Here is a 23123-nt window from a genome sequence, read left to right as displayed (position 1 = left end):
ATTTAAAAAAAATCTTTTGAGGAACAGAATTATTGAAAATTTATTTTATTTACACAGGAAATAACGTTACAACCGGAAATGGTCGCAGAGGGCGGGACGTTTTTTAAAATTGTCAACTGGTATTTGTCTGTTGAGAATTCAGCTTGCATACTTAGTGTCCTTAAAGGTAAGCATTGATATTGTGCTAATTACCTAGATCACATTCAGTAAGCGACTATTATTTAAGTACTGCTTTTTGATTTGTTGAGTATTGAAGAAATTACGACCGAAAGCTATTTTTCTATAGAGGTCGGTCGTTTTAACAGAGTTTTATGTGTCAAGCTCCCCTAGAGGGATCTCAGTGAGGCTGCGGTGAAGAAATAAATAAACTTAAATAAAACGCATCGATTTTTGAATTCTCTGGTCAGTTTGTCAGACTTCTGATTTAAGTAGTTTAACATGACTGATATCCAGATAGTTTAGAGTTTTATGTAGTCTTTGCTGTCTCCATCAGGGATTGGGAAACTCCAGGCCTCAAGGACCGGTGTCCTGCAGGTTTTGAATGTGTCCTTGATCCAATACATCTGATTCAAATAGCTAAATTACCTCCTCAATATGACTTGAAGTTTTCCAGAGGCCTGGTAATGAAGTAATCATTTGATTCAGGTATGTTGACCCAGGTTGATATCAAAAACCTGCAGGGCACTGGTCCTTGAGATCTGGAGTTCCCCACTCCTGGTCTACATCCATTGAAAGTTTATTGTCACATACCTCAGTTGCAAGATTTTAGAGTAGCCTGAATGCAAAACAAACCAAACCCAACAACAATACAGCAGTTAATTTTATTTTACTGTTATAACACATCTTAGTGAAAAAAAGAAATGAAAACACCCAGGATACAAATACGGTCTTACTGTCTTGTGTTGTTTTTCCCATGCAGGTGGCTTTTATTATTGCTGACATTATACTTTTTAGGAACAGTCATGTCTTCAAAAATTCCAAGAGGTGAGGTGAATTTGAACTTTTCTAGTTATTTCAATTGATTACTTTAATTTTGTTAACAACGTTCATTCTTCAAGGTGTACACCCACCTACAGAAACAAAGAAAAACAATCATAAACAAGAATCCAAAGACACAGCAACTGCACCCGCAACAACCACTGCTGCCCAGAGACCAGATGGTGTCCTTAAACCACATAAAGAAAATGCACCAAGGTAACAAATTATGACCCGTGTGAATGGTCACAGTTGTATGAGAACAATAAAGGTTACCAAGTGCATGCGTCTCAAGTTTTCCCTAGTGATGATAGGAGTCAACTGTGGTAACAAAACTGTGCCTGATAATTTCCTGGCTTACCTATTCAGGATCATGTAGTGTAAAGACTATCAAACGTTTGCCAGTAAGCCTAAATGTGTATATTCTCTTAGTACAGCCAGACTTTAATCTGCTGAATTCTAATTTTGTTTCACTTTTTTGTCTTTTAGGAAAAATGTTGCTCATAAAGTTCAGAAGGCGTGAGTCTTTCATAATCATTAACATGGGTATTGTTTAAGCCTGTTGGTTTTTGTTTTTTTCCTAACAACTTTGTTGCACATTTTCATAGAGTCTTCACTAGATATGGACAACAAGCAGAGCTCAAAGAGCAAAATCAATGTTTGACTGCTGCCAATGAGGAGCTGGCAAAAAACCTCACAGACACACAGGTATAGAAAGTAATCGCTACCACACATGACTGCCCACTGATGTTTGTGGGCTTTTGGTTTATGCACAGCTCTCTTAAGGTTCCACCATAACATTCAAATCAGGTTGAAGTTGAACTTTTGACTGCTTTGAACAATCTTTTCTTTTTTAGCCATTCTGTTGTAGATGCTGTAGATACTGCTATTCTTTGGATTGTTGTCCTGTTGTATGAACCAGTTTATGCTTCTTCTTTTCTTTTTTTTCTTCAAAATTGTGCTGTCGTGAGCTTTATCATTTAAAATATGATTATTTCAGGCCTACAGAATCTGAGGTGTAGCCCTTGTTTTGATTAGGTTTTGTTTTTGGCACTTAACTGAGCACTAAAACTGGTGCTCAGTTAAGTGCATTTATGAGCATCACCTGGCTGCTACTTACTCTCTTAATTCCTATTCTTTTCTTTATGCATCTGTCCTCTTTAACATTATCTGGTACAAGTTTATAGGAGAAAATGCAAAAGGGCTACTTCATGAATAGATCTGACACAAAAGACGCCAAAAACCCTAACAGAATAAATGCCATGTTTGGTATTAGCCACAGCTGAACAGCCCTTCTGTGTTATCTCTTTACCATATTCTATTTAATTCTGAATTCATTTTCCTATTACAGCAAAGAGTAGCTAAGCTGGAGCTGCAGTACTGTGACCTTCAAAAAGAGAATGCAGAGGTTCAGAAAAACCTAAAAGACTGCCATGCTTTTCTGGTTACTGCCAAAATAGACCCAGGTAGAAAAAATACAAAAATATATTTATCAGTTTCAGTTTCTTCAGTGGTTTCTGTAAGAGACTTAACAGAAATACATCTTTCATTCTTAGTATTAGGCGAAAGAGTTGGAGACGCTGCACGGCAGAATGAAAGTCAGAAGAAAGAGGTTATGGTATGTTTATTTGATTTCACTTTACATTATGATACGTTTACACTTGGGATTTATTCGTTACACATTTAAGCAAACTTTAATTCATATTCACGCAAATAACCGCAAGCTGAAATATAAAGGAAAACCAGAAGCATGCACTTATTAGTTTGTTTCATGCAAAAATAAATGTGCAAATAAAGAACAAATATTATAAATGCACCCAATATACATGTATTGTAGACACCCACAGGATTTATATAATCATTTACAGAAACACCGGGTTAAAATATTTACTCCTTGTATTTCAGAGCATCTCCGCAGACCTGCTCAATGAAATAAAGGCCTTTGGTGATATTGCATCACAGCAACGTGCTCGACTAGAGGTGAGTAAAACTCTGCTCAGTGAAAGTAACAGGTCACTAAAAGTTAAGTTTTATTTATTATTTTTACTTATTTTTACAACCTTTTAGGAAATCCAGGAAACAATGAGAGGCCTAGGGGAGGCACGAGAACAAATGGTTCAAGAAAGGGAGAACTTTTCCTCTGAAGCAGCCGAACTGGAAAGAGCTCTCAAAGAAGCGGAAACTCTTCTACTCTGAATGTTTTCATTGATTTCTTAATTTAAATTGTGTCCATTTAAAGAGTAAATGTTGTGTATATATATTTGCAGATATGTATTTCGATGGCAGTGTGAGTGAAACTGAATAAAGAACTCCTATTTCCACACGTTCCATATTCCTTCTTATGTCGGTGTACAAAATTTAATGTCACCCTATTTGTATTTTTGTTTTGTTTTTTAAGAGGGACTGGCACTTGTATAGACGCTTTTTTTCACTTTTGGTTGTACAAAGTGCCTCACAGTGTGTCTCTTATTCACCTGTTCACACATCAGAAGCAGCAGAGCAGCAGTTTAAGGCACTCACCTGCTACCAAGTGCAACCTTAGGTACATCCTTTGCCAGGAGATATGGCCAGTTAGTAGTCATGGCTATTATAGTCTTTAGTACTTGACTAAAGATATAAAACTATTAACAGTTTAAAATGGCTAAAAGAAGGACAAAAGTTTATTATATTCTGTTGATTTTTGTCAAACTATCAAAGTTCATTGCTTCCAAGACAAATTAAGACCTTTAACAGTAAAGCCATTTTCTAACATGTATTTACAATATCAACAAACCTAACTGGGACTCTGTGTGTTATTAACTATTAGAGTGTTATACAGCAGTTTACACTTAACGGTACGGGTCTTCAGTCTCAGTGTGTCTGTTTCTTCAGCTCAGCCAGTTCGAGTAGGGGTTTGTAAAGCTGCTTAGACTGGTTTTATCAGTGATGTTACTGACGCTGCTTGACTTCTCATCAGAGGCTGGAGGTAACATGCGGGAGGTTTTGTAGTAGTAGACGAACAGGAAAAAACCTGGCAAGCAGAAAGACATGGTCAGTAGTGTATAGAGAAAAGGTACTTTGCATGAAGAACATGAAATATTTTTGTTCTTTCAAATAAATATGCACAGTTTTTAATATTAAAAACTGAATTCAATCAATAAAAACATCAAGCGTTATCCTGTGAGTGGTATTATGCAACACGGTTGACTTAGAATGATTGAAAGGTGCTTGCTGGTTGTCAGTACCTTGGAAAGAATTGAGGATGGTGAAAAGGTAGAGCGCGGGGACCTGGAAGACACCATAGGCAAAGAAAGCAAAGCCCCATGTAATGCCCAGCATGAAACACAGGCCCATGATGCTTAAGATGTTTATGCTACTTTGCTCCCCTTTTGCTTTGGCTCCTTTGACATTCCTGAGACAACAGAGCCAGGACATCATGATGATGAAGGTGGTAAAAGTGAAGAGGAAGACCAAAGCATAGTAGCCTATGTTGATGATTAAGTGGACACTGTTGTCTGTTATCCAACACCTTAGAAGGAAAAGACAAGTCAGCTTTTCTGAAATTTAATATGAAATGTAATGGAATAGTAATGGTACGTAATAGTATAGCAGGCTCACATCATCACTCTATCTGCAGCGTTTCCAGTGTTTTGGTAGCTGATGACTTGTTCACCATATTTCCCAATGCAGAGCAGGACAATCCCAATAACTGAAGGCAGTACTGGAAAAATAAATGGGGGAAAAAATCAGGTGAAACAGCAAGAAGGAAAGAGTGAAGCTTTCAAGAAGTCTATAGATGTTCAATTTTTAATTATAACATAAACTTACTCCAGCTGGTAATGGCGATTTTCAGTATGTAGCGATGGATTGCGATTTTCCCTCCTGTATACAGGCTCAGACACAGGTGGAAGGCCTGCGCAGCAAACCAGGTGAAAGTGGCCAGCATAAAATAGTGCATTAGGGCCGCCATGATCTTACAGCCCACACTGTTGTTCAGGTTCGCCACATAGTTATTGACCAGGAAAGTGAGGTTAAGCAGGAACAAGGCACACACCAGGTTGATGAGGATCTTTGTGGCATTAGTGGCCTTGATTCGCCTGTATGGGGAGATGATTAACAAAGAGGAAACAAAGCGTGAAATAATAATGCCCTGTGGGTCTAAATAATTAGCAATCAAGGTATTTGTTGATTTTGGTAATTATTTCATTTTTAATTAATATAAATTGGGAAAAAACTGACAAATTCAATATTCTCACATGTGGAGATTTGCTAAATTTAACAGTTTGTGAAAGACTAAAGCCTGCTTAGTCTTTTACAAACTGTTAAATTCAGTCAAAGAAATGTGAAGGGCAGGTTGCTTCTGAGAGAAACTTGGTTTTGAATATCAGCAACCACAAAAGGTCAAATTTCCATATTGCAAATACAGTAAAATAAACATGGTTATAGGCGGTAAAAGTAGGAGAGATGTTACATACAAATAACTGTTTTAAAGGGAAATCATGATAAAAGTGATATAGCCTCAAACAAAAAGTATAGACGATAATTTCAGGTTACAGTTGAACTTCCCTTTTTAAGCCATTTTAATACAAAGTCCCCAGTTTTCAGAAGCTCAAAATTTAGATTGAAAATTGACTGACAATCAGTTTCACTGCCCAATAAGACCCGTTCCCTTGTTATTTCATGACAAGTAAAGCACACATAATACCTGAAGTTGATTCAAACCCTTGAACTTTATAGCTTTTAAATGTTAACATTTTGTATAGGAGGGCCAAAGAGATGTTAGCATAAGAGAGACGTGCCATTTTTTTAGCTGAAAAAACACAATAGACCTATGTGGGAGATAGCAAAAAATGTTAGGAGTTTGCAAATCTAAAGTCGGGTGCTTTCTTAAATAGATGCAATACTCTGCCCAGCTCAGGAACATCAAAAGACCGCAGAGGAACACTTCACAAAATCTAACCAAGTAAAGACCACTATTGAGAAGGTGCGTGGATCACTGTCAAGATCTACAATCCAGAGACATCTTCATGAATGGAAATGGAGACAAGAATCTACACAGCACAACAAGATGCAAACCACTGGTTACATTCAAGAACAAGAAGGCCTGGTCAGCTTTTCCAGAAAGATTCCCAAGAACCTGGTGTGGTGGGATGTGGTTAGCTGCACGAGCAGGGTTCAGGGGACAGTGCCAGGGGAGATTGGCCAACACAACTGATTTTTATCAGCTGTTCAACCTCTTGCGGTAGCTGCTGGGGCCTGGGGAGAAGCAGCATGGACTGAGAAGGAGAGCAGAGCTGGGCTGAGCAGGAGAGAGCTCCAGAGCAGAACTGAGCGATCAGCTCTGGACAGTGTGTAAATAAACGTCACCTAAAAGTGCAACTGAGAACTCTGTGTATGCATGTGTGTTGCACCAGCTAAACAGTGTTATATCTGGAATTTACTGGGGAAAAAAAAAAATCTTCGGCCACACGAAACCAATGTGTGTATCAGAATGACGCAAAATGTCACATGTTAGTCATGGTGGAGGGGATGCTATGGAACTGTATTACTAGTGTTTACTGATGATTTGACTGTCGATAGAGATAGCAGCATGCTCATATTCAAATTCAGTGTACCTGAATGCTCAGTAAAGATGACCATGTGGGGGTCACAGTTTGTAGCTGTGAATAAACTGTGAGGATGTCTGGGCTTGGCAAACCCGCACTTCTCCCACATGGGCTCCACGTGTACCCACACAGGGCTAATGGCAAAAAACGCAGGTGGTGCCCGTGTAGGCTAGCCAATGTGTGTCATACATCTACAGAGATGCAGGTAGCATGCGCCTGCTTTTCTTTAAACAACGCTCATTCATAGAGGGTTGTGCGCTGAGGACTTAGAAAAACCCCAGGAAACATGGCAGGTAAGGAAAGTATTATATTTGCATAAGATGCAGACTGATACATACTGCTGATATTTCCATTACATAACATCAGGCCCCTGTTGATGAATCTCATTTCCCTGTGGTAAACATTATGACACCTCATCACAATGTTCCACTGTCCTGGAAAGCAGCCTTATTTACATGAAGCTTCATCACACCAGCTGCCAGAAAAGCATGTCTTTCTAAACAAGATTTTTTTAAAAAAAATTCTGTACAGTGTTTGAGGCTATTGCATCAATAACAATTTTGCTCTATTTTATTCATAAAGATCCCAATCATGTTTTTTTTCTTTCAGGAATATATCACCTAGTTATAGTGAGAGCTGTGAATTAATCTGGTAAAGACTTAGTTGCTTACCCTTAAACAGCAAGACTTTGCTCTTATACCCCTTTGCGCAATAAACATTACATATTTAGGTCCAAATTTTTTAAAACCTAAACAGTATTTCTATTCACGATTAAGGATTTTGACCTCTGATGATGAATTTTACAGTTTCTCTTTACTGAGTCTCTCTCTTTACAGAGATTTTTATAGTGATTTTATATCTTATTCCTGGGATAAGTATTAGAGACCTATACAGCGCAGTACTTATTATATCAGCTTATTTTCAACAGATTTTCTCTGTAAAGCTTATTCTGCTCTTCTGTTGTCATCTGTATTTTTAATGCACACTTTTTCTTTTCTGACTATATAGTTAAAATGCTTCAATATTGGAAAAAAGCCCAACTTACTACCTTGAAAGGAAGTGCATGAAGAGGACTATGGCGAGGAAGAACATGGAGAGTCCACAGCCAACTTGGGTGATGATTGTGAGGTTTTGAAAATCAGAAGCTGAAATGGTTTCATTAAGAGGAGTCTGCAAAAAGCACAGCAAAGCACATCTCATATGAAAACAGTGCCTGATGTTTACAGTGAAGAGTGTGGTTGAAGTGGAACAGAAAGTACAGCCCCAGTAACAGTAACTAATTAGATAAATGGGCAACAAATTAAGTCAACAAACTGTGGAAAATTTCTGAATAATATTCCTCAACATAAAATTGTGACCAATTTGATTATCGCCTAAAGAGTCAAATTCAAAATGAGCTCGTATTTCAAAACAGTTTAAAGATTTCATATGTTTTCTGTGATACATTGTTAATAAAATGTGGGTTTACTAATGATTTATAAATCACGTCATTCTGGTTTTATTTATGGTTTACACAGCATCCCATTTTTTGGAAGTGGGGTTGTACATCATTACAGAAGAAGAAAAACATACCATCAAGATAGCAAAGAATGTCAAATGTGAACACTGACACGTAATGCCATGTTTAGTTATATTTGTCACACAGCCATCACTCGTCCAGTTTGGTTGACTTCCTAAGAGAAATAAAACAAAGAACACAATGATGGCCTAACCATACATAAGTTCAGTTTGCTCAAGTGTCAGAATTTAGCTGCTTGTGTCGTTTGTACTCCTGATGAGAAATGGTTTCAAGACTGGTTTAAAATAAAACTTCAACTTCTGTTTCCTGATAAATAATTCCACACATTGAAAGCACCATAAAACTCACAGCAAAAACTTTTAGCATGCATCTTCGAGGAAACACACTTTCAAAACCATAAAAGTAATGTGATCAGTTTATGTCTATTTTCAGATTTTTTTCTTGATACCATGATACAGCTGAATCTTTAAATTGGCCATCAGATACGTGGCCTTTGCAGTGGAAACCATGACCCCGTTGTTGATTTTTATTTTGTTATTTATTCATGCTATGATGTGGCACTCACCAGAAACTGGGTTTCTGTTTTCATTATCTCTCGCAGTGTTTTCCATGTTAAAACATTTGCATGAGCTTTTTTTTTTTTTTTAAAGTTCACTACAGCATGTATTATTGTGAATGCAGGTTAAACTGGTCCGATACTGATTCCAGTAAAACCAAAGAAATGTTGAGTTTATTTAGTCAAATAACAAGTCATGGCAATGTGGTTAGTTTTGTGTTTTTATAACCATCTAACAGAGCCGTTTGGAAAAAAGAAGACACAACCTCCAGTCTAATAAGTTGTGTTTCTGTACTTAAAGTGTTCTTCTTCTTCTTTCCCAACCTTATTTTGATGTCCCTGAACATGTTTTTTATTAGTTCGGTCTCATCTGGTATTGATTTTTGTTCATTGTAATTCAATTAATATTTTCCACTTTTAAAAACTGAAGGTTGGAGTTGTTTCATATTTTTCCATACGATTAATTAATAATACATTGTTAATTAGCATTAAATGCTAACTTGATTAGCTTTAGGATATAAAAACCACTCGGTTTGGGATAGAAAAAAAAATCATGCCCTTTTATTCTTGTTTATGCAAATATCTAGTCCCATGGCAGGTATCTAGTGCATTTAAGCATAGAGAGATGACCTGAAACCGAGCATGAGAATGTGGAAGAAAGGTCATTTAAGTGACTTTGGATGTGGCATTGTTGTTAGTGTCACGTAGGCCGGTCAGAGTATATATGCAGAAGATCGGCTCTGACAATAAATTCACTTTACTCAAATGGACTCCATAGTCACCAAATCCCAGTCCTATAGGGCACCTTTGGGATGTGGTGAGATGTGAGATTCACATCATGGATGAACAGCCATAAAATCTGTAGCAATTGTGTGACGCCAGTGCGAACCAAAATCTCAGAAGAATGTGTCGAGCGACTCGTGGAATCTATGCCATGAAGAAATAAGACTGCTCAAAGCCAGTATTATTAAGACAAAGCGTAACTAATGACATGGCTGATGAGTGTATGCTTCCTACTGAAATACAAGAGTTAGAAAATTTTGTTGACTGTCCTGAAAATATGTGTCTACCAATACAAACAAATACAGTGTTTTTCTGTATATATTTTGGACTTTTACAGAGAGTGGGCTCAGAATTCACTGGCGTCATCATTGAGCTGATCACATAAGACTGTAACACTTCTCTCTTAAATAATGTAGAGAAGAAACTTTTTGCTCAGCTTTTCTCAGCAATACATAAATAATATGTAACACACAAAACTGTAAATGCCTTATGTCAACGTGCAAATGAAGCAGAGAAGCTACCTTGACCATTCCATGAATGACAAGACGGTATCCCTCTCTGCAAACAAATCAAATGAAAATTAATTAATTTATGCTCTTAAAATGGAAAACAAAATAGAGAAAAAGACCCAAAAGACCCAAACTTTTCACTTACATATGTCATATTCGTAAAAACAATGTTTATTTTGTCTGTGAGGTTGGCGATAGCAGCTCCCATTTCAATGGCTAAAACTTCATTCCCTAAAACAGTACTGTTCTTCTCATCCTGAAAAATCAACTTATGGTCAATCCATCACTGAACAGGAAATTTTACATTTGAATTAGCCTGTAGCCCCTTACCTTAGCCATATTAATAAATCGGAAAAGAGCTGCAAATGGGATACTGATGTTTTGAGCAATAGCTTTATTAAAAGCTTCTTTTGGCAGCGTAACGGCTCTTGAAAATGTTTTCAAAGTTTCTGTGTTGTCTATAATCTGCAGGAAAGAACACAGAAAGAGTCAGACTCAGTGCATATTTACCTGGATCTTACTCAAAATACCACAAAAATCTGCAATGTGATGCCCAAGTAAGCGGTAACTTGAACATACTGTAATAACTACATAATAATCTTAACTGTTGTTTTTAGTTGCTGTAACTGTTTCAATTGTACAAAAAAAAATCAATAATAAAAAGGAAGTCGTAGGATTACATGCAATTATGGGCAAAGGCCCCTTCCATTTTTTAGGTGTCATGATTTCTAGGTAAATCTTAAATCAAAGCAATGACATTTTGGGAACCCGCTACTGCTGGGATTTTAGTGGAGGAAATGCTAGGACAGAACAATAGAACGTGTAAAAGTTAAAATAAATTTAATTCCACCTACATTTATGCTGTCATTTGGAGACTGATAAGCAAATAATACTTCTGCTACTTCGTCTTTATGTGTTTCTTTCACCAAAACTCCTTTGACTCCTTCTCCTACAGATATTTCAGCTGAAGATCCATTTATTTTGTCCGCCAAGTTGCTCATGTCATTCATTAGTTTACTGTAGACAGATGTGAGAACATTTCTATATTATACTGTAAATGTAAGATGCTGTACGTAAAATCAGTTTTTAAAAAAACATGTTTTACAGTGGGGGGTTTTTAAATGTCAAAAACCAAACTAAACTTTTCAGCATTTTCTTTCTGGGGAAAATAATATAGGAGTTTTTCAAAGCTGCTAGAATGTCTTACACGTAAGTTGTTTTTTGGCAGCAATGTGTGATGCACAGTTTAATTGTATTAGTGGGATATGGAGATCACTTTCAACTCTTCATTTCAATAGTAAGGTTTACTGATCCTGAGCCCAGTAGGTAGTAGTGTCTAAATCTAAGTAGCAAGTGAAAGCAAAACTATACAGTGAGTGGAAAATGAGAAAAACCGAGTGGAAAACTCAGATTTAGATCTTCTAGATATAGATCTTCTTAAATAACTCAATAGAAAATAAATGATGAATACATGCAGTATATCATTTGGTAAGTGAGTGTGTCTTACGCGGCATTTGCAGCAATAATTTCTCCTCCTTTTTCAGAAAGTGTTGTATTAAGTACTTTTGTCTCCTCAGGCTTTTTCACTGGATTGTTACAGTTTATACAGTTGGTGGTTGTTGAGGTTATGTTGATTATGTATTCATTCTGGAGATTTGGAGCTGTAAGGTGGAGAATTTAGGTTTAAACTTAAGAACTCCACATTTAACAAAATATAAAGAAAGGTGTTATTTTACTCTCAGCATTTTACTTATATGAATTTTATTTAATCAAATGATGGCGTAATGCAAAGACTCTGTTAGGCAAGATTTGTCCGATTCATTGTGCACTCATCAGGAAAAATGGCTATTATGAAAGTGTGATACTTGCCTGCACTTGACTAAACTTACCCATGGTACTGCATTCTTTTTTATCATAGGCAGAGTTTTTACACACTGTGGTTGTATTGATACATCTGATATGACAAGACCCTTCTGCATTATTTTGTCAGATTTTACCACCACAATCAGAGAAAGAAAGGCAGGAGAAAAAAAATTAACATTGCATTCTAATCCTTATTTTCAAGGCTTCAACTTTTAAATATTTCCTATTAGCTCTGCATTTTATCTTTTCATTGATATGAATTTACCTGTGTCTGTGGTATTGAAGACACAGTTTTTACCTGGATCAAGATGACAAAAATGTTTGGTTAATTAGATATTTTTTTATTTTATCATTTATCATATTTTATCATTTTTTATATATATATTTTTTAATTTTAATTTGCTAACAATACTGAAAAAACAAGAAGTTCAAAAATATAAAATACCGAAGAGTTGTTTTACCTGTAAAGTTAAATTGTGTGGCGTTGCAGAATGTTCCATACAGAACGTACATATGCACATCTTGAACTATATGCCATTTTGAAATGTGAAGTTTCAAAATGCTGCCATTGTTTTTAATTTTTGGCCAAGTGTCCTGATTTTCTCTGGTACAACTTTCTGGTATTAAAAAACAACACACAGATACATTTTTATTTGCTAAAATGCTGATTAGAAAGTCAAATATTGGCAACTAAAACAATATGAAACTAAGCTGGACTCACCCAATTCAGTTCCGTTTGTCTCTACAAATACTATGCAATTCACTTTTGCTGTAAAGGCAAAGAACAGTGTGTGTTTTTAATACATTTAAATCTTTTACATGCCTTAACAACTATAAATCAATATCTAGAAAAAAAAAAACACTTTCAGAATTTTATTGCATTGACATTTTAACAAGGTCTAAATAAAGTGCATTTACAGGGATGAGGGATCTCACACAGGACAAAACATCCATGTAAATGTGTTGCACTTCATGTTCATCTAAACTTGGAGTTTGTCCCAACATGCTTAAGTAACCTGTACAAGTTAGATTATAACACATCAAAAGGCTCCTTTAAATGAATTAATCTCCATAAAGTCTTGTCGAACCAGGTCTCATATTAAAAAAACCGAAATGCATTTCCAATCAAAGTTCCCAGAAATTTCAATCCCAGTCCAATTAATTTCAACAGGTCAAATCTTTGGCTTTTGTTTAATTTCCTCTTTGTTGGACGGTGATTGCAAAAACAGAGAATCTCATTTCATCGCAACTTGTGAAAAATGAGAAGCAGTTGTAACTGAAATGTGTATTTGACTTACTCTGGTTCCAGTAGTTTGTTGCATTGATATTGCCATAGAAACTATCGACAACAACAAAACTTTCTTTCTGCTTGAAACAGTTTCTGATATCCATGAAATTATTTCTTGAATAGCCATGTCCACGTTTGGATGAACCTGAAATAAAAACTGACAAATATTTTTATCGATTTAGTTAACACTGACATTATAGCTACCACAGTTGAACTTGTGATATTCAAAATTTTGGTCGTCTTGTTTCAAAAGTATAATTCATTTAAAGAAAAATGAATTGTGATACACTAGCACTTGCTGAACGTTTAGCTAAGATAACAAATGTCCTGTAAAGATTCAGCAGAATTCATGTACTCACCTGGAACCTGCAAAATGCTCATTAACAAAACCAAAGCAGTCCAACTGAGCCGAGTCATGTTTGGATGGGATGTGATGTGAGTCAGGATGTGTGACTCATTCAGTCCTGCAGTTAACATATACCAAGTATTGTTCAAAAGCCATTTTTAAAAAGGAACTTTCAGCCAAAGATGCCCCAAGCATTTCATTTTTTACCTTTCTCTGGCTGAAGTCAAATCATTAGTCAGCAGAGCACCTGGAGAGGAACTGAACCTCTGGCGATGTGCACTTGTTGTCAAACTTTGGGTAGATACCTACTGCACAAATTTTGTCTTGCAAATTCAGTTTCTGAATATGTCATCAGACTTGAGTGTGCTATGCAAAGCAGGCATAGGAACTGTGATGTGCTTGGATGAGGATCCAGGGCTAATTTTGTGAGCTGCACACTGGCTGTTATCATGTTGTGCATACAGCATCATTTTTTTAATGAAGACGTGTTAAAAGCGTAACCTTTCAGGAGGATTTGTATCCTAAAACTCTCATAAGTGATCATTTCTCATCATTTCAAGCAGATGAAATATGTTCATATTATTTAACAGCTCAGATGCTTTCTGTGTTGCCAAGTGACACCAGTGTCACTGTGGGTCCTTAAGGGTTAATGGAAACATAAATAATGTTATTCACAAAAAACTACAATGAGCTAAATGAAAACTCGGAGTAAAGACCCGACTATGGCCTTTAACAACAAAGCAGAGGTTATCAGTTTCAGTGTCAATCTATATTTTTGGAAACAAGTCTGCTTCACAAACAACCTCCCACGTTTTCAAAGGTGTGACATTAAAATCAGTATCACAGTGGGTGGAAAATGAAAGATTTGACCTGTTTTGCTCAGTAAACCACATTTATTGACACAACTATATGAGTATTGCAATATTTAGTCCAAATTCTTTGGGCTAAATATTTGGACAATATTTGGCCTCTGGACACCACCACAGAGAACATTTAGGATGTGATCAAAGCCCTGATTTTTGCCTGTAATTATAAAGGTCTGACAAAATTATTTCATTAACTGTTAATGAATTACAGCCATTTTTATATATTTCCTCTTATTTTCAGTGCGGCTCAGAAGTAATAAGTGGTTTTATGGCCACGCGAGCTCAGTTTCCTTGTTAAAAATTAGATCTGGAGCTGATTTTCAACTATTAAACTTTTTTTTTTAAAGACCATCATTATGCTGAAAAACCACAACAAACCTATCAGAGAGAAAGTCAAAATTTCAGGATTATAATTACTCTAACTATGACGATAATCTATAATCTATAATCTATAGCTAACTATAATCTGCAGACACCTTCATGAATGTACATACTGTGATTTTACAGTGAGGTACAAATCACTGATTAGAAAGCATCTGTCTAGTTTTGAAAAGAAAAACGAAGAGTAACTCGCCCTAGGATGATAAGAAAAGTAAACAGCAGGAAAGTAATAGTCCATGATCCAAAATATACTGCGCCTGTATATGTATACATGTATGTATTGCATCATCTTTATTTGTGGTGCATATAAATTAGACGTAATGTTAAGGTACGGGCATAATGATGATGATCTGACTGCTGACAGAAACAGCTGGATGAATTGTGACAGCTATCTCATAATGACCAAGGGAAAATTATGCTTAGATTTGTAGCATTTTATTGGCCATGCCATTTAATAATCAGAAGGTCAACTATATTCTTTAACAAAGTGTTGAGATCGTTTGCTGTGGCACCTCAAATTGGGGTTGGCTGCAACTTGTCTTGAAATGTAACAGTTTCCTAATGTGACATCATTAATCAACTACCCATCAGTTATAAAGTCACAGTGTATATAAGATTTCACTCTGTAGACTTCCATGATGAAACTGTGATGGAGGTATAGATCGGGGGAGGGTAGAAAACCACTTCAACAGCATCAGTGGAAGATAGAAGAAATCTGTGCTGTTAATGGAGCAATAACGACCCTCAGTGATGTGACTAAGAGCCCAACACTCATGTTATACAGCCTTAGAAGTTAGAAGATGACTCTTGTAAGGCACACATCTGCCAAACAGTATTTAAAGCATCCTGAGAATGAAAGAATTTCTTGGAAAAACATTGTCGGAATTTTGTTGGCTTTCCAAAAAAGGCAGACATTTCATATTTGCACATAAACAAATAACCCGAGGGTATTCCATTGAATTTAATTTTGAACCTCTCTTTCTCAACATTTGACGTTACTGCTGTTATTGTAGTCAGTGTGACTGGGAATTTGACTGTCTGGCAATTCCCACATGGATGCCGGTTTTTTCCATTTCTGCTTACTTCTAAAAAAGTCGCCCATAGGGGCTGCTTGCTGATAAGCTCTTGCTGCTGATGTATTTATAGTACTATCTTATATACACAAAATCATTTACATTTTGTATTTTATTTTTTCTTGGTAACAATATTTGCATGCTGTTGTGGTTAAGTGGAGTTGTTGAGCTGGAATTAGTTTGCATTTTCTTTGCATACAAGTTGCCTGTGCTGTCTGAAATAAACATGTTAACTTTAAGATTTATGAGTTTATGTTTCAGTTCCCACGCTCACTAAAAGCCTCAGGGTCTCAGTATTAGACTGGATGATGAACACCTCACATTATCTGTGCACTGTCTCCAGTCAGGTTAGTGTAACCTGGTATTAACAGTCCACGGAGTGACTTTTTCCAGTCAAGAAATAGTATGGCACGCAACTCTTCGTATACCAACAGTGACACATAAACAAATAACAGGCAAAGTATGTACCTGTTGAGCACATAAGCTCTTGGAAGCACACCGAACACTTCCTGTCCAGCACAAAACAGCACACATGTAGTCAATGTTTAGCCAAATTCCCCTCTATGCCACACACAGAGGAGCGTTTATCAGCAGCTACAAAGCAACGCTTTTTCTTGCATTAATAAATAAACACCAAAATGACTGAAAAGAGCAAATATAAGCTAGAAGACTCTTGCAAACACTCACATGGACAGATATGAAAATGTTATTACACTAAATAAAAGACATATTATTCCATGCATGCACAGTAGAATGTGGATGAGCGACGAAGGGAAGATGTATTCTTGCACATTAATGTAAGTCAGAGGCTTGGGACCGATCTCAGTGTGAAACACACTCATTGGTTAACAACAAAAATGAGAAGCAAACAATCACCCCTGGTTCCGTAGTGTAGCGGTTATCATGTCTGCTTTACACACAGAAGGTCCTGGGTTCAAGCCCCAGTGGAACCACTTACTTTATAGCAGCTGGACAGTGTAGTGGTAAGATACACACCTGTTCAATTCCCACCATGCTAAAAACCAGCCCTGGAGAGGCGCAGCCTGCCTGCAGTTCAGGACAGAAGCATTTCACTATATGTTGTGCTGTGTATGTGACAAATAAAAATTTGTATCACAAAGCAAATGAGCCAAAGGCCATTTTCTCCTTAGTCTTTTGTAACCACAGGACTCGTCCCCTGTTGGCATTTTTTTTTTAAAGCAGTTTTAAGTAAATTTGGATTGATTTTACCTGAAAGCAAGGGCACAATTTTTAATGTGGTCCATGTTTGAGTTCTAAAACTGGCAAGCTTTATTAGCAAACTGCATCCATAGACTGCATGAGTACATCACACAGGCATACATCTGTTACTGCCAAGTCACATATAAATTCACAAAAACTATAATCAGACTCCTTAGACTGGTTGCACACTTTAGTCAGCCTCTAGTAGATGGTGGCAGAAAGTCTAACACTGAATCAAACTGAGCATCATAATGGGAAACAAAGGTGATTTAAGTGACTTTAAACATGGCACGGCTGTTGGTCCCAGACAGGCTGGTCAGATTATTCCAGAAACTGTTGATCTGCTAGGATTTCTAACAGAGCTCAGTTCAGTTCATTTTTATTTCGAACATATACGTTCACCAACATTTCATAATACAATTCCATGCAGTTGTTTGAAAAGGAGTAGGCAGTAGTGATGGGATTTCCGGCTCTTTTTAGAGAACCGGCTCTTTCGGCTCCAAACCGGCTCTTCAGGTTGTTTTGTTGCTTTAATTAATCTATTATTAACAATAATATAAAATTATGCACAAAAGGAATTACTAATGTAAAAAAAAAAAAGTGGTTTTATTTATATATGTTTATATATAAATATATGCGGTGGCCCCTAGAGACAAAACATGTACAAACTCCAAAACACATTTCTAGCATGAACTGAACTTCCAAAACAGAGCAGATTACTTAAATGACACAATTGAAAGCATATGTGTATTGTTTGTGTATTTATACACAAGCATTTATATATATTCAAATAATTAAAAAAAATGTTCATTTACCTGTTACTACCACACACCAAATCCGGTCGTTGGTACTTGCTGGCTTGTGTAGCCACTAGGTAACAAAAGCTCAACACTGCCCCTAGCATCCTGGAGCACTTTTGTTGTCTTTTGTACGTGTTTTGAGTTTTTATGTGCTTCGGAGTTTGTACGTGTTTTGGAGTGTGTACGTGTTTTTACGTGTTTTGGAGTTTTTACGTGTTTCAACGTGTTTTGGAGTTCGTACGTGATTTGAAGTTTGTATGTGCTTTGTCTGTAGGGGCCACCGTAAATATACTTTTATTTATTCACTCTACATAAAATGTAATAAATAAATCATATAATACAAAAATCAACTATTCACATATATGTGAATATATGTATACGTATATACTTATTTAGCCCTACCCTCTTAGGTTTACGTCTTAATCATTTCCTCATAATCTAAATTTGAACAACAAAAACGTATAAAATGCCTTCAACTTAGCACATAACGTCACAAAAATATTTTCTCATATTCAATTAAAACTATATTTAGATTTACTAATTTGCAGAAGAAAATAAACATCATTTTGATTTGATAGGAAGGCAGCAGTAACTGAAATAACCACAGGTTGCAGCAGAAGAGCATCTTTGAACATACAACACATCACACTGAAAACAGACAGCTGGTCGTGTAGTGTGTGGGGAACGTTTTCTTGGCACACTAAAGGGCCCTTAGTACCAATCAAGCATTCTTTAAACACCACAGCCGACCTTGGGTATTGTTGCTAACCATGTCCATCTCTTTGTGACCACACTGTAACCATCTTCTAATGACTGCTTCCAGCATATTGCAAGGTTTCAGTATTCTCACAATGGTTTCTTGAACATGACGGAGGGTTCACTGTACTCAGATGGCCTCCATAACCACCAGATTTCATTCCAATAGAGCACCTTTAGGATGCAGTGGAACGGGAGAGTCACATCATGGAAAATGATCAGCTGCCAAAAAGTGATTGTAGGAATTTAAACCGTTGTTAATGTTGTGACTTTTTCCCCTGTAATCTGTCAAAAAGGGAGAAGGTGCAACAGCCTCATAAATCCACTTCCCTACAGTGCATTTACCAACATAAGCAAAGCTATTAGACATTACAAAAACAAAAGAAATAGAAACATCGGTGTTAGCAAGGACTTGTCCAGTGAGTGTAGTGTCCTAGGTTTTCCTCACGAGGGCAGTATATGAGTTAGTTGAGACAAAGTAAACGAAGAAGTGCATGGCGGAAGGAGTTACAGTAGTCACCCTGATGCGGAGAGCAATAATAAACGGCACTGACACGAGTGAGTAGCAAAAACGCACTGCAGGAGATATAACGGGGAGGTTTAGTTTCTGTCTGGATTCTTGCGCTTCTCTAATTATTGCATGCAGTGATGTTTGTAACCCGCTGGCTCCACAGACAAACTGCTCTGTCTAGGACACTTAATGACAACCAACCCGAAGTGCATTCCTTTTCTCTGTGAACTGTAACACACCAGACACTTATGTGCTAATTTCACACTCATTAAAAGACATTCACTCTTATATACTTCGCAAATAATCAAGGTTTTCTAGCTGTCATCGCATTCCAGTTTGCCAGACTATCCATTGTCCCAGTGTAAAATGTTAAGCGATGAAACAAAGCTGATGTATCCCGAATGACAGATGGGACCCCGATAGTGTTTTTACTCGTAACTTGTGCGGTTTGTTCAGTAACAAGTAAAAGTAAAACAAGCAAAGAAATTAAATTGGACTATTTTCGAATGGAGGCTGGCTCGATTATGAAAACTGGATAATTAAACAGTTTTTTTTCGCTTGAAAGACAATTATTGATGTTTAAATTGTGTTTGATGTTGAGCTTTGTGATATTAGTTCTTAAATTGTGAATGCACTGTCGAATAATCTCATCATTTCTTCTTAAGGTTTAGGATATGTCTGCAGGCTGTGTAAGATGGGTGCTAAGCCATGCAGTGAGAACGGTGTGTGGTGGGAGTCCCATGTATAAGCCACCAGCCTCAAGATTTACAATATGCAGCAAAAGATGTAATATCATCGCTGCCTCTTGGAGACGGTCTGCTTTCTCCACTGAAGTACACAATACAGAACAAACTCCAGCCACGCCAAAGAAGAAAAAGCAAGATCCCAGAGCAAATGCCTCGATCAGCAGCATCGGCCGTAAGATCCCTGAGCGTCAGATACAGGTGATAAGTGCAGCTGGTGAGAACCTGGGCGTCATGCACCGTGCAGATGTCATCAGAATGATGGATGAGGAGGGTCTCAAGTTAGTGCTACTCAGTGAGCACAAAGACCCACCAATCTACCAGCTGATGAGCGGCAAACAGATCCACGAGGAGCAACTAAAAATGCGGGAGAAGAAGAAAGCGAAAGCAGGTAGATCGTTACCAGATGCTTTTCTCATTCCTCTCTATCCTACTGCCTTCAACCCAGACATTATGTTGAAGGATGTCTCAGTTCCTAAAATGTATCTGAAGGACAGAGAACAGGGGAGGTAAGGCAGAGGAGCTATAATTGAGGATGCTCAGGTGTATCCTTTGCAGAAGTGTTTTCACCTTGAACATATTAACGAGGCATGGCACACAGCCAGTTCTCTCTCCTTGCATTCCTTCTTTGTCCTCGCTGGGGAAATAAGGCTCCAGGAGAGGATGTGAGGAAAAAGGAACTGGGGATGTACAAACTGAGAAATGAGAAAAGAGGCATTACCTAGGTCAGTTTAAGGACAGTTCAAGAAATAAAGAGTTACATTACACCAAAGTCATACCCTTTGCTTGAAATTGTCATAGACTTTAGAAAAGCACTTTTCGGGTGACAGGTTGACAAGCAGCTGTAAGTCCAAAAATAGTTGTTTTTTCTGCTCCAGTTCCTGTGCAGGTGAAGGAGCTCAGCTTTTCAGTTGGCATAGCGTCTCATGACCTCACCACAAAGCTGAAGCAGGTGGAGAGCTGGCTGGAAAAGAAACACCATGTGAAGATCACTCTGCGGGCAGTACGTCGTGAATCTGCATTTAACCTGGTGAGGAAGAACGCCTATAAACCTGAGCGAATTCTTTGATTATTCTTTTATTCAGTAAGGGTCTGAGTTGTGACTAATATAACATAACAAATGTATATACATATATTGTTGCAGTGGTTAATCTACCACTATGTCAATTTTCAAATTCATTATTTCACAAAAAAGCAGAGAAATGGGCAAAGCACGCTATTATTTGATTAAGATGCCAAATTACAATTATTCAATTGTATTCCTGAAGAAAAAAAATGAGTTTTAGAGATTAATTGTTTTGCTTGATTCATTTCTGGCTTCTCAGAGAAGTTCCCCGTGTCGTTTCAAATACAGTAAGGAGCTTATTTAGCAATAAGCTAATGTATTTTTTTTTAAAATCCCTGTTATTGGTTCAAAAATATTTAGATGTAAGTCTTGCTTAATTACTTAAACAAAACTTTGCACAGCAATTTAGGGCTGTTTATAACAAAAACATTAAAGTAAAATATGAGTAAGTAAAATCCTCAGTAAAAACTCAGTATTGCTCATATTCCAGTAAAAATTACTTTCGCATTTACATTTTTTTTTTTCTTCCTTAAAAGCTTTTTATGCAGAAACATCTTTGTGTTTTCTTTCCACAGGATGCCGCTCTGGAGCAAATCGTGGAACAAATGGAAGTAATGGTGGGATTTGTCTCAAGGCCAAAAGTGATACGTGATGGCCAAGCAGCCGTGTGCATCCTCCGACCGCCTTCAGCAAAGGAACTGTCACAAAAAGGAAAGAACAAGGCTGCAGAAGCACAGCCTGCCAACTCCACTTCAGAGGCCGCTCAGAGTGAAACGTCTCCTGTTGGCAGCACGGACACAACACAAGGGTCCACACAGCACTGATGTGACAGAAATAAAACTTTTTCACAAAAGCAAGTTGGAGTTTGTGCCTACATGCCACAACTTGTTTCGTCAATCAGACTTTGTAGTTTAAAAGTTTATAACCCAGGGCATGGAGGTCCCACGGGATACAAGACCAGGCGGTCATTTAACCTTTGGCACAAACGCAAAATTGCTTAACAGAGCCACAAAATGACTGTACAGAAAACTGCAAACAACAAAATAACAGTGAAACATAATGAGATACAAACGCACAAAATGTCCAGATACACAAAATATTTCATGTAGGCAGCCACCAAAAGGCAAAATGACTAGAAGCACATGTAAAATAAACAAAAAAGTGACAAAAAAGACATCAAAAAGAGATGAGCGATTCAAAACAGATAAAACATAGCTTTAAACACAAGGTAACAACAAGGTAAACACAAGACTTAAAATAGGAAAAAATGTGTATGAATTAAACAATAAAAATTAAAGACCTAATACAGCAAGAAACACTTGCAATAAAAGCAAAATTAAGCAATATGAACGGTGGGAGAAACAAACCTAGACAGATAAAAGCAGTGAGAAATGCAGCACAGTAAAAAACAATTATGCATCTTATTTGTTTGCCTCCATGTGAGGGGGAAGGCTGTTGTTTTATAATTATGGATAAATGGATCAAGGGCATTTTTGAGAGGCTGAAACCTGCAGGTTTTGACTTAAAGTTATGTGTACACTGCAGCATTCCAGATACAGCAGCGGTCTCCAACCTTTTTTGCGCCACGGACCGGTTTATGCCCGACAATATTTTCACGGACCGGCCTTTAAGGTGTTGCGGATAAATACAACAAAATAAAACTAGTACCGGTACCAAAAAAAAGAAAATTTATTCATAACACACATGAAAAGACCCAGGAAAACCGAGTTAATGATAAAAACGATAACAAAATAACGCTGAAAACCGATAAAAACCCTGAAAACCACACATTTCACACCTGAGCCTCAACTCTCGTGGCCCGGTACCAAACGACTCATGGACCAGTACCAGTCCGAGGCCCGGGGGTTGGGGACCGCTGAGATACAGGATGAATCTGCATCTGGATTCATTTATAAGATCTTCTTGAGCAAATCAACATGTCTTCAATGTTTTCTTATTGTGAAGCTATGACGGGAACTTGAAATTACTTTTTGCAAATGTCTTGAGTTTAAAAGTCATTTTAAATTCACAAAAACTCATTAAAACCATCATCGTGAAGAAATGACTTCATGTCCAAAATCTATATTGAAGTGAGATCAAACTGAGGTCCAGTTGTACTTTCATGTAATACCTGTTTGTACCACACGGTAGTGCAGTAAGTCAACGTTGCTTTTGTTTAACCAAGAAATGGTTATTTTATGTTTGAGCGATGGCAGCGTGCAGACAGTGCTTGTTGTCAGATGAGAGTAGTGTTAAAAATATGGGATATAACTGGTGTGTGT

General features: G+C 37.2%; 3 protein-coding genes and 1 non-coding gene across 7 annotated transcripts; 3 read left to right on the top strand and 1 right to left on the bottom strand.

Moving 5' to 3' along the window:
• The first annotated feature begins 63 nt into the window (after nucleotides 1–63).
• knstrn (kinetochore localized astrin (SPAG5) binding protein) lies at nucleotides 64–3298 on the top strand. 3 transcript variants are annotated; one of them, XM_087851932.1, is made up of 9 exons: nucleotides 64–170; nucleotides 920–984; nucleotides 1059–1194; nucleotides 1465–1494; nucleotides 1584–1683; nucleotides 2327–2441; nucleotides 2532–2593; nucleotides 2881–2955; nucleotides 3043–3298. In XM_087851932.1, the coding sequence occupies exons 1-9, from the start codon at nucleotides 79–81 to the stop codon at nucleotides 3169–3171; spliced, it is 804 nt and encodes a 267-aa protein (XP_087708058.1). In that variant the 5' UTR covers nucleotides 64–78; the 3' UTR covers nucleotides 3172–3298. The 3 variants fall into 3 exon arrangements, with proteins under 3 accessions (XP_087708058.1, XP_006792772.1, XP_006792771.1); XM_006792709.3 differs by having other exon boundaries at nucleotides 81–166; nucleotides 1077–1194; XM_006792708.3 differs by having other exon boundaries at nucleotides 81–166.
• Nucleotides 3299–3734: 436 nt separating this feature from the next.
• Nucleotides 3735–13555, bottom strand: LOC118454297 (adhesion G protein-coupled receptor G2-like). Of its 2 annotated transcripts, none has more exons than XM_087852278.1 (17): nucleotides 13438–13555; nucleotides 13089–13223; nucleotides 12512–12559; nucleotides 12252–12407; nucleotides 12056–12088; nucleotides 11817–11897; nucleotides 11435–11588; nucleotides 10782–10944; nucleotides 10258–10392; nucleotides 10073–10183; nucleotides 9940–9976; nucleotides 8133–8233; nucleotides 7609–7730; nucleotides 4783–5051; nucleotides 4573–4675; nucleotides 4200–4483; nucleotides 3735–3985 (listed from the first exon to the last, which is right to left on the bottom strand). In XM_087852278.1, the coding sequence occupies exons 1-17, from the start codon at nucleotides 13553–13555 to the stop codon at nucleotides 3843–3845; spliced, it is 2193 nt and encodes a 730-aa protein (XP_087708404.1). In that variant the 3' UTR covers nucleotides 3735–3842. The 2 variants fall into 2 exon arrangements, with proteins under 2 accessions (XP_087708404.1, XP_087708405.1); XM_087852279.1 differs by having other exon boundaries at nucleotides 12056–12096; nucleotides 12254–12407; nucleotides 13438–13495.
• A 3069-nt stretch (nucleotides 13556–16624) lies between these two features.
• Nucleotides 16625–16697, top strand: trnav-uac (transfer RNA valine (anticodon UAC)). The gene has a single exon. It is a non-coding gene; the product is annotated as a tRNA-Val (tRNA).
• A 2301-nt stretch (nucleotides 16698–18998) lies between these two features.
• mtif3 (mitochondrial translational initiation factor 3) lies at nucleotides 18999–21793 on the top strand. The gene is made up of 4 exons (XM_006792707.3): nucleotides 18999–19079; nucleotides 19698–20166; nucleotides 20654–20805; nucleotides 21417–21793. The coding sequence occupies exons 2-4, from the start codon at nucleotides 19707–19709 to the stop codon at nucleotides 21663–21665; spliced, it is 861 nt and encodes a 286-aa protein (XP_006792770.2). The 5' UTR covers nucleotides 18999–19079; nucleotides 19698–19706; the 3' UTR covers nucleotides 21666–21793.
• The last annotated feature ends 1330 nt before the right edge of the window (nucleotides 21794–23123 follow it).

The sequence above is a fragment of the Neolamprologus brichardi genome, chromosome 15 (genome assembly GCF_056152115.1).
Source record: "Neolamprologus brichardi isolate AB-2024 chromosome 15, ASM5615211v1, whole genome shotgun sequence".
Lineage (NCBI taxonomy): Eukaryota > Metazoa > Chordata > Actinopteri > Cichliformes > Cichlidae > Neolamprologus > Neolamprologus brichardi.
The sequence above is the reverse complement of the archived record's forward strand: the minus strand, read 5'-3'. Positions and strand labels throughout refer to the sequence as shown.

Bases quoted from the DNA above. Each gene is read 5' to 3' on its own strand.
- knstrn (XM_087851932.1), top strand. From the start codon at position 79: ATGGTCGCAGAGGGCGGGACGTTTTTTAAAATTGTCAACTGGTATTTG. The intron at 985-1,058 runs GTGAGGTGAATT...TCATTCTTCAAG, and splicing joins GTCTTCAAAAATTCCAAGAG to GTGTACACCCACCTACAGAA. The intron at 2,594-2,880 runs GTATGTTTATTT...CTTGTATTTCAG, and splicing joins GTCAGAAGAAAGAGGTTATG to AGCATCTCCGCAGACCTGCT.
- LOC118454297 (XM_087852278.1), bottom strand. From the start codon at position 13,555: ATGTTAACTGCAGGACTGAATGAGTCACACATCCTGACTCACATCACA. The intron at 12,089-12,251 runs GTAAAACAACTC...ATCTTGATCCAG, and splicing joins CACACAATTTAACTTTACAG to GTAAAAACTGTGTCTTCAAT. The intron at 11,589-11,816 runs GTAAGTTTAGTC...TCCACCTTACAG, and splicing joins AAAAGAATGCAGTACCATGG to CTCCAAATCTCCAGAATGAA.
- mtif3 (XM_006792707.3), top strand. From the start codon at position 19,707: ATGTCTGCAGGCTGTGTAAGATGGGTGCTAAGCCATGCAGTGAGAACG. The intron at 20,167-20,653 runs GTAGATCGTTAC...TTTCTGCTCCAG, and splicing joins GAAGAAGAAAGCGAAAGCAG to TTCCTGTGCAGGTGAAGGAG. The intron at 20,806-21,416 runs GTGAGGAAGAAC...TTCTTTCCACAG, and splicing joins GTGAATCTGCATTTAACCTG to GATGCCGCTCTGGAGCAAAT.